The 10436-nt window shown below is 44.0% G+C and overlaps 1 protein-coding gene across 1 annotated transcript in view; it reads right to left on the reverse strand.

Moving 5' to 3' along the window:
* The window catches only part of GPT2 (glutamic--pyruvic transaminase 2), a 51867-nt gene extending 41759 nt beyond the window's left edge, over positions 1–10108 (reverse strand). The window contains exons 1-2 of the mRNA XM_007537709.3: positions 9977–10108; positions 9486–9748 (exon numbers count right to left, since the gene is read on the reverse strand). Coding sequence (XP_007537771.1) covers positions 9486–9728 — 243 coding nt within the window. The 5' untranslated portion in view covers positions 9729–9748; positions 9977–10108. The remainder of the gene's footprint in view (positions 1–9485; positions 9749–9976) is intronic.
* Positions 10109–10436: the final 328 nt, after the last annotated feature.

Raw genomic sequence — 10436 nt, forward strand, 5'->3', positions numbered from 1 at the left:
TCTCTGTCCTATCCAACAACGAACAACATCAACAATGGCAATAATAATAACCACAACGAGGCTACAACAACAAGGGCAACAAAAAGGGGGAAAAATGGCCTCCAGGAGTGGTGGATTCATGGTGCAGGCACCGAGCCCAGCAATAACCCTGGAGGGAAAAAAAAAAAGAAAAAAAGGAAAAAAAAAAAGAAAAATAAGTAGGCACAGAAAAGGAAAGAGTGTGCTCATGACAGAATCCAGGCTGAAACATGTTGGGACCATGTGTAAGCCTGATAGAGCTTAGGGAGAACCACCCCCATCTTTGGATGGAGGTCTGAGAAGATAACCTCTTGGTAAGTCTCTCTCAACCGAGGTGAGCATAAGGGGGGAAACTCAGACTTGCTTCTTTCCTTCTTGACTCCCAGGCCCACAGAAACCCCAGTACTTCCCTCCATTAACTGCAGGCCACATGGCCACAGATTCACTTATTCAAAGTCACCTTCTGATCACAGAAGAACACACCTTATCACACACTTCATCACACACCTCAAACCCCAGACAAGAGAAATTCTAAACTATATGGCTTTTGATATTCATTTTCTCTCTGTCTCACCCTACAGGTTTAACCCCTATGCTTCTCTCAAATACCTTTGGATAATTAAGTTGTTTGTGTCATGGAGAATAACTGTCTTGTATCTCATCAATTCCTGTCATACCAGCCCCCTACCTTAGGGGCATGCTAACCATTAAGAAACCTGTAATTTCTGTCATATTTCAACAATAATTACCTCCATTGCTTTTCTATTTAACTCATGTCCACTTTGCTAATAAACGGACTCTAGGATTCTGGGATTCTAGGACTCAGATTCTAGGCACGCTAAGAGTCCCCTGGTGTCTTTTACTTTGTGTCACCCCTGTCATGAGCGAGAAAGAACCAGCCCATTACCTTTCCCCTGGAGACCACCCTGCCGGAGAGGGAGAGAGATACCCCGAAAGAAACATCTTGTGAAAAAGCCCTGAGTTGACAGATTGGGTCAGGAATATGTTTTACAGGAAACTCCAAGAGGTCCTAGAGACAAGCTCATACTAGACTTCAGCATGCATGAAAACAAGTGTGTTTTAAGGATTGAGGAAACTGAAGGTCACAGAGGATCTGGACCCAACCATTATGATCAGACTAATTAAGATGGAACAAAGATAAAGTTCATGATTAAGAAATTAATGATGTATGGCACCAAAGTAAAGGACTCTGGGGTGGGGTTGGGGAGTGTTGAGGACCTGGAACATGATGGCAGAGGAGTACCTATTAGAGTGTTACATGGAAAACTGAGAAATGTTACATATGTACAGACTACTATATTCTACTATTGACTGCAAACCATTAATCCCCCAATTAAAAAAAAAAGAAAGATGAATATAGGATGATCTCACTCATGGACAGAATTTGCAAAATAAGAACAGAAAGGGGAAACACAAAAGTAAAACTTGGACTGGGTTTGGTGTGTTGCACTAAAGTAAAGGACTCTGGGGCAGTGGGTGGGAGATTTTCAGTCTCTGGAACATGATGATAGAGAAGGACTTAGGCTCAGTCAGGGTGAGAGTGTTTTGCAGAAAACTGAGAAATTTTACATATGTACCAACAATTGTATTTACTGTAAGCCATTAACCCCCCCACAATAAAAATATTTTGACATAGTGGGGGTTGTATTGTTAAATGGGAATCTGGGGAATGTTATGCATGTACAAACTATTGTATTTACTGTTGAATGTAAAACATTAATTCCCCAATAAAGAAATAAATTATATAAAAAAAATATTTTTAAAGCCATTAAAAAGAAAGGGTCGGGGTAGATAGTATAATGGTTATGCAAGCAGACCATCATGCCTGAGGCTTGCAGGTCCCAGATTCAATTCCCCCCCACACCACCATAAGCCAGAGCTGAGCAGTGCTCTGGTGAAAAAAAAAGGAAGGAAGGAAGTGAAAGGAATTAAGTGGGAGCACTAAGGGCTGAGTTTCCTAACCATTGAAGCAGGAGCGAGCGCTACATAGATCCTTGAACTCTAGGGGCAGTGAGAGAAATTGAGTAGAAATTGAGCTTTGGTCCTAGAACCCCACTCCCCAGAGCCCTACCCCACTAGGGAAAGATAGAAACAGGCTGGGGGTATAGATCAACCTGTTAATACCCAGGTCCAGTGGAGAAGCAATTACAGAAACCAGACCTCCTACCTTCTGCACACCATAAAGATCTTTGGTCCATATTACCAGAGGGATAAAGGATAGGGAACCTTCCAATGGAGGGGATGGAATATGGAACTCTGCTGGTGAGAACTGTAGGAAATTATGCCCCTGTTGAACATTACTAAATCACTAATAAAAAAGTTTGAGGTTTGCAGGGCAGAAACAGGAAAGAAAGTTGAATGAGCTCCCAACAAGATAACTTATGACAACAAGGCTAAAATCAGGAAGGAGAAAGCAAACCCCTCAGCTCAGGTTCCCAGATCCAGAGAAACTCAAAGAAAAGCAAGGAAAGAGTCTCCACAAGCAACTTTCCTTAGCTTGAGAACAAAAGTTCAAGAGTTCAGCTGACAGCTGACTGACTGTTAACACTTCAAACCTGTCTTTAGGAGAACTAAATTTCAAAAAGAGAAACTAAGTTTGAGCTGCTTTGAATGACTTGTCTGTGGCCCATACACATAAGGGCAAAGATACAAGTCAGTGGGGAAGGTGGGAAGGTGGAAGATTCATCCCAGTGGAAGCCTACATTATCAATTTCTTCAATGTAACAAACTTTAAGACTTTAAGAAATAATTTATGGGGGTCGAGCCGTAGAACAGGGGGTTAAGTGCTTTGCAAGCAGTGAAGCGGGTTACAGGTGTCTATCTGTCTTCCCCTCCTCTCTCCATTTCTCTCTGTCCTATCCAACAACAATGACAGCAATGACAACAGTAATAATAACAATAATAAACAACAAGAGCAACAAAGGGGGAAAAAATGGCCACAAGGAGCAGTGGATTTGTAGGGCAGACACTGAGCCCCTGCAATAACCCTGAAGACAAAAAAAAAAAAAAAAAAAAAGAAAGAAAGAAAAAGAAAGTAAAGAAAAAAAGAAAAGACTTGATTTTTTAAAAATCTTTTTTCTTTATTATTGTACTTATTGTTGTCTGTCATCGTGTTAGATAGGATAGAGAGAAATGGAGAGAGGAGGGGAAGACAGAGGGGGGAGAGAAAGATAGACACCTGTAGATATGTGTCACCGCCTGTGAAGCGACTCCCCTGCAGGTGGGGAGCCGGGAACTTGAACCGGGATCCTTATGCTGGTCCTTGCGCTTTGTGCCACCTGCGCTTACCCGCTGCGCTACTGCTGACTCCCAGAAAGACTTGATTTTATTTATTTATTAATGAGAAAGACAAAAGGAGTGAAAGGGAATCAGACATCTTCCTGGTGCTGCCAGGGATGCAACTGAGGACCCCATGCTTGAAAGTCTAATGTTTTATCCACTGTGCTACCTCCAGGACCTTTTTTTTTTTTTTTATGAGAGCACTACTCAGCTCTGGTTTAGAGTGGTGCTGAGAATTGAACCTGGGCCTTTGGTGCCTCAGGCAGCAAAGTTTTGCACAACCACTATGCTATCTCCTCAACCAAAATAATTTATTTTTATAAAGACCAAAGTACAGCTCAGCTCTGACACATGTGGTCCCCAGGACCAAACCTACTTCAGGCATGCAAATCCCACACTCAACCAAAGTTTATTTTTAAAAGTGGCATCTAAGTTTAGGACTGGTGAAATAACTCACTTGTATATAGTGTGCTACATTGTCATGTGCATGACCCAGGCCTGGCCCCCACTACATTAAAAGAAACTTTTATGGTGATCTCTCTCTCTCCTTCTCTCTTTTTTGTAAGTAGCATCTAAATTGTAAAGAAACTAATCAATAAAATTTCACCAATGGAAGTGAGCACCAGTAAAAGCAACAGATTATCATGTTTGTGACACCAGAAGTCCCAAATTAACAAATTAAATCCCTGGTAGCACCATAAATCAGAACAAAAAAAAAAAAAAAAGGAGAAGAGTGGTCCGGGAGGTGGCACAGTGGATAAAGTATTGGACTCTCAAGCATGAGCTCCAGAGTGATATCTGGTTCTTTCTCTCTCCTCCTATCTTTCTCATGAATAAATAAATAAAATAGTAAAAAAAAAAAAAGAAAGAAAAAGAAAAAAAGGAGAAGAAGGAAGGAAGGAAATCTAAGGTTTCTAATCTTAGTTTCTTAGTTAACCATGTGACATAGTATACATCCTTCATTTTTACCAGTGTTAAGATATATCAATTCTATTCCTGAATGTTTTACCCAGATTGTGTATAATTTTACAACTAGAAGTAAAGCTATTCCTTCTTTCACTTGTGCAAGTGTCTCCCCTCCCTCACCCCAAAGCAAGGGATAAAGAAAACACTGAGGAAGAACTGAGAAGTCTTTTCAAAACTCCTACTAATTGAAGCTTATTTTAAAGTGCAGCTACTAATGAATACTATAATCTGAAAAGCTAAGTTAGTTAGTTTTCTGGTTTTTTTCTCCCCTCCCCCCTTGGAGCTGCTGTTTCTCAGGGAGCAACCCAGACAGGGCTAGAAGAGAATAGTCCCTTTCACACCGACTTAGCCCACCTCCCCTCCTCCTTCAGACTCTCAGCATTCCTCTGCTCCTGTCAGAAAAGCAAGAAATATAGCATTCACCCAGCAAGCCACCCCCAAGTCAAACACCAGAGCCATGTGTCCAGCCAAACAACTGGCACTGTTTACAGAGCAAGTGGTGAACTGATCCCATGAGTACCACAGGGGGCCATCTCAGGTTCCCAGCAGACATTTACACAAGGAAGTACAAAACTCAGAGGGAAGGGACCTTAAGTTTAGGGTCATGTCTCTCCTTTTTTTTTTTTTTTTTTACAAATGATAGAAACCAGATCTTGGAAAGGTTATGAGATTCACCCTGATAGACTACCTACAAATGCTTGTCCATTCCACCTCTAACCAAATTGAATCTTTACATCAGTTTAACTCTGATCACAGCAGATCAAAACTGAAAGAGAAGCAAGGCATATGGTTAGAGCACAGGACTTGCATGCCTGAGATCCTGGGTTCCATCCCTGTACCACAAATGTGAAAAAGACGCTCAGTTTTCTTTCATAAAAAGAGTAAGAATTGTACCTTTTATAAAAGAGCTAGAAAAACTGAAACTGTGAAAAGCCCAGCCAAGGCAAAATAGCTTACTTAGATAGTATACTGCTTTGTCATGTACATGATCCAGGGTCAAGCCAGGTCCCTATTTGGTGCTATGGTCTCAGACTCTCTCTCTCTCTCTGAAGGAAGGAAGGGAGGAAGGACAGAAAGAAGAGAAAGAAAAGCCTAGTTTTAAAAAAATAAGGAAAAAAACAAGAGGAGGAATGACTAAGAAAATAGAGTTTTCTCAGAAGGGACACTATAGAAGCAAGCGAAGTGAAGAAAGGACATCTCCTTAGAATGAGAGGCTTAACTAAAGCTATGCTGGCTTGGTAGGACTCTCTCTGTCTTTAGCACCCAAGTCACTGATACAAAGTGAAAAGAGAACCAGAGGGATGAGAAAGTAACATGGAATTGAAGTTGACAGAAACAATGTTTCCACTTACTCAGGAACAGGAGGTAGGGGTGTCCCAGTAATCATAAGGCCTGTCCAACCCAAATGACCAAGAAATGTGTCCACCTCAATCATAGAGCCATGTCCTGTTCAAAACCCTTCCCTGTGGTCCAGGAGGTGGCGCAGTGGATCCTCAACCATGAGGTCCCGAGTTCGGTCCCCAGTAGCACATGTACCAGAGTGATGGCTGGTTCTTTCTCTCCTATCTCTAATAAATAAATAAATAAATAACCCTTCCTCATTCTTCACTTTACATTCAAACTTCTTGCAAAGCCCTGAGCCTGGCATACACAACCCTAGTTCACCTTTTGTTTCATTTATCTACCATGCTTCTCTGCCACTCAGTGCTCTCCAAACACAATTCATTTCCTTCCTGAACAGAGTATCTCAGGCTTCTGACATTCCTGCTCCCATCTGTGGCCCCAGAAGAGTGTACAGTGGTAGAGTGCTATACTTGTAGGCATGAGGTCACGAGTCCAGTTCCCAGAACCACATATGCCAGAGTGATGCTTATATATATTAACATTCTGGTTTGTAGCTATAGAGGTTCCTTTATCAACCCCTGGTACCAGATGGTGCTCTGGCTTGTCACTCTTTCCCTGTCTTATGTGAAACTTTCCCATAATAAAACATTTTTAAACAATGAAAATTCTGGTGCACACCTAGAATGCTTTGGCATTTCATCTGTCTATTAAGAAAAAACACCAATAAATGTAAATTGGTTCAGCTCATGTGAAAAACAGTCTGGAAATTTCTTCGGAAGACTGGAAATGGACATGCCATTCCAGCAATTCCTCTCCTAGAGATCTACCCAAAGAACACAAAATACATACCCAAAGATATACACATATAAATGTTCATAGCAATGCTATCTGTAAAAGTCAAAGTGTGAAAAAACACAAATCACAACTTATGAGTGGTTAAGAAAGCTACGGTATGGGGCTAGGTGGTGGCATAGTCAGTTGAGCACACACATTACCATGTGCAAAAACCCTGGTTCAAACCCTTGCTCCCCACCAACAGAGGGGAAGCTTCATGAACAGTGAAGCATTCTTCCTCCTTCTCTATCTCCCCCCTCGCTTCTCAATTTCTCTCTGCCCTATCAAATAAAAGAAGGGGGTGGGGATGGCCACCAGGAGTGGATTCATTGAGCAGGCACCAAGCTCCAGTGATAACACTGGTGGTGGTGGTGGGAACAAACAAACAAGCTGTGTTATGTATACACAATGAAATACTACTCATCTGTAAGAAATGATAAAATCTTCTGTTTTCCTATATCCTTGGATGGAACTTGAGGGTAAAAACTTAAGTGAAAAAAGCAGAGGAAAAGTAAAAAGTGGTAGTTAAGAAACAGAGAAGGGGTGGCCCATGAGGTTGTACAGTAGATAAAACAATGGATTCTTAGGTATGACATCCCAAGTTCAATCCTTGGCATTAGATGTGCCTGAGAGGGACCAGACAGTGACACACCCAGTTGAGAACACACATTATTTGTGCCAGAGTAATGTTCTGTTATTGTTTAATTCTCAGTTTTAAAAAAATCACTTTTTTTGGTAGAGATTTTTTCAAATTCTTATTTATTTATTTTCCCTTTTGTTGCCCTTGTTGTTTTATTATTGTTATTGATGTCATCATTGTTGGATAGGACAGAGAGAAATGGAGAGAGGAGGGGAAGACAGAGAGGGGAGAGAAAGATAGACATCTGCAGACCTGCTTCGCTGCCTGTGAAGTGACTCCCCTGCAGGTGGGGAGCTAGGGGCTAGAACCGGAATCCTTAGGCCAGTCCTTGCACTTTGCGCCACCTGTGCTAACCCACTGAGCTACCACCCAACTCCCAAGATTTTTTTTTTTAAATTGCTATCAGAGTTATTAGGTCTCTGTAACTGCACAACAAATCCAACAAAAATAGTGGCTATTTTTCCCTTTTTAAACTTTTTTTTAAAGAATTTATTCACGAGAAAGATAAGAGGAGAGAAAGAACTAGCCATCACTCTGGTACATATGCTGTCGGGGATTGAACTCATGACCTCATGCTTGAGAGTCTTAGCCACTGCACCACCTCCCGTACCACTATTTTTCCCTTTTTAACAGAACGGAGAGAAATTGTGAGGGTAAGGAGGGACAGACAGCTGTAGATTTGCTTCTCTATTCACAAAGCTTCCTCACCGCAAGTGGTAAAGAGGGGTTTGTACCACAGTCCTGGAACTTGGTAACCTGTGCTCTCAACCTTACTACCTGGCCTCCTCACCTAATTAAAAAAAAAAAAAAAAATCCATGCAATCCTGAAAGAATTAGGGAAGGAGAAACTTTGGCTCAGACCTAAGCAAAATAATCAGTTTCCTGAAGACAAAGACAATGCCCCTTTCAGTTCTAAGCACCTTCATACTTCACAGAGTCCATAACCAAGTTGCTATTTAGCAAATGGTCAGATAATCCCTGGAACCCTTGATAGTTCTGGAACCAGAAAGAATAGCTCTAAAGTGATAAACTGGGGACAATTTAACCTCAGACTATTTCCTCAAGGCCGGGCAGCTGCTGTCTATCAGATATCAATAAGAATAAGAGCAGAAAAAAAAACTGTGTTCTCTGCTTCTCTGTTCTCTTCTCTGGGATATGGAGGAAAAGAAACTGAGACAGCCTTCTGTGGGCCAAGGTTTAATCTTAGCCCCACAAGGAGTCAAAGGAAGACACTGGACTCTGACTTGTCCAGCTCACTGTTTTGAGTCAGCAGGACTGGGTGTCCCAATGAAGTATATCAGTAGAGCATGAGGTAATCAAACCCCCAAAGTACATGTGGGAATGGGGGCCAAGTATCATGTTCTAACTAAGGCTTCCTCCTAAGTACTCAGGGGACCGTAAGTGACTAGCCCTAAGATGTCAGGTTCGGGAGCATCTGAGAGCAAGACCAAAGAACTCTGCCTACTACTTCATTTCTGAGTGAGAACCTTCTTGAGTAAGCAACTCAGTGATGATTTCATCCATTTCTGACAGTTTCTTGAGTGTTTATTGATTAATTTATGTTGATTCCCCTTGACTCGGCCTTGTGAGTGCCGTCCACATCAGAGTTCTGGCATCCTACAGAGGCACCTCTTACACCCACTGTAGAAAGACAGGAATTACTGTGGGGTGTGTGGTCACTTTACACATAGCTATGAACCTGCTAGTCAGCCAGTCACCAAGATGAAGAAGAGTCCCAGGGCCACCTTACTGAAGCCCAAAGAGCCCAAGTTTCTGCCAGGGGTGACTGTGTCCTCAGAGAACAAAATGTGACAAGGGGGAGTCTAAAGGAAGGCACTGTCAGAAGCCTCATCCACACTCCAACTCTTGTCAAAGAATCGTTGCTGGCAAAGCTTTTAGGACCCCAGATACAAAGCTTTCCAAACAAAACCTAGTCTTAGAACCGCCTTTCTTTCTTTCCTAACAGGACTCCCTTCCCAACACTCTCATCTAGCCAGTCGGCTCTCCCTCCGTTTTAATTTTCATCAAAGAACTACATTGTATGAAACCCTGCTTATGGCTATACCGCATGTTGCTACCCCCCCGCACTTCTCCCCCCCCCCCTCCCCAGACCTCCACGGTTCTTGGTTCTGCGACAACACATCAAATGCACTAGTCATGGGACGCTCAACCACAATTGATGAATTGAAGTCAACAAGTGAGACGCATCTGAGGGCCAAGTGGACATTATTGGGAAGAGATGGGAAGATGGCATTTTGTTTTTGCTGTAGCCAAGCTTCGTCGGCTGGGAGGAAGCCCAGCTGCTTCTCTTTACCCACTTATCATAAGCATCCCCTCAGCTTCCAGCTTCTACCCCCTCACGTGCCTAGGCGCCAGAGCTCACCCGCCGCAGCTCCATCTCGATCTCCCCCGCCTTGAGCACGATGGGTCCCCGCACGGCGTACTCCACCGCTTTCACTTGTGGGTTCATGGACTCCAGGGTAAGGATGCGCTCGCGCTGGCTCCGCTCGGGCCGCATCTTGAGCACCGCTGAGGCCTCCGCAGCCGCGCTGCTCTGACAACGGCTCCAGGGGCACGGGGTCCGAGGGCGGTAAGCCCGCTGGACCAGCGCCGCCGCCCGCTGCATCGTGAGCCCTCCGGAGAAACCTTGACACACAAAAAGAGAACAAGCACGTCCCGCACAGCCCAAAAGGAGCACCCGTCCCTCAGCCCCACAGCCCAGCCAGGCTCTTTCAGCCAGCAATGCTAGCCTAGATCAGGGACTGGGTATCCATCTCCCGGCGTCTCGGACCCTCTACCGCACCACTGCAAAGATAAGCCTCTGCACAAACAAATTTTGCAAAGGCTATGCCCAGTGCGTGCAATGTAACGTGCCTGTCGCCGTCTGGTAACCCTTTTCTGCGCCCGGCTAGCTAGCGTGCCTAGAGCTGCTCCCCAGCTCCAAAGCCTGCAGCCTCATCCCAGCTCCTGTTGCCCGCAACGCCCGGCCCCCTGCGCTCGCACACCCACTGGAGAGCCCGCCCCAGGCCTCCTGTTAGATCCTGGGCTTTGTAGTTCTCCAGTCTGCTTTCGGCAAAATTGTGCAGATCGGACTGAACTACCAATCCCATAATGCCCCACGCAGGCTTGTTGTGGGCGGGAAGGAGGAGGAAACTGTGGTCTGGCTCTGCCCAGAGCTGGGTGGGATCTTCATCTTGGGGCAATAGAATCCTGTCGTGTGCTGGGCAGTGGCGGGCCTGGGGCTTGGTAGGGGCTGTCCTTACAGTCTTAAGCAAATGCAGAGTTCTGTATTTGTAGCTTCTTTCTGGGTGGTTACATTTCACCTTTCCATGTG

This window comes from Erinaceus europaeus, chromosome 2 (genome assembly GCF_950295315.1).
Source record: "Erinaceus europaeus chromosome 2, mEriEur2.1, whole genome shotgun sequence".
Taxonomy (NCBI): Eukaryota; Metazoa; Chordata; class Mammalia; order Eulipotyphla; family Erinaceidae; genus Erinaceus; species Erinaceus europaeus.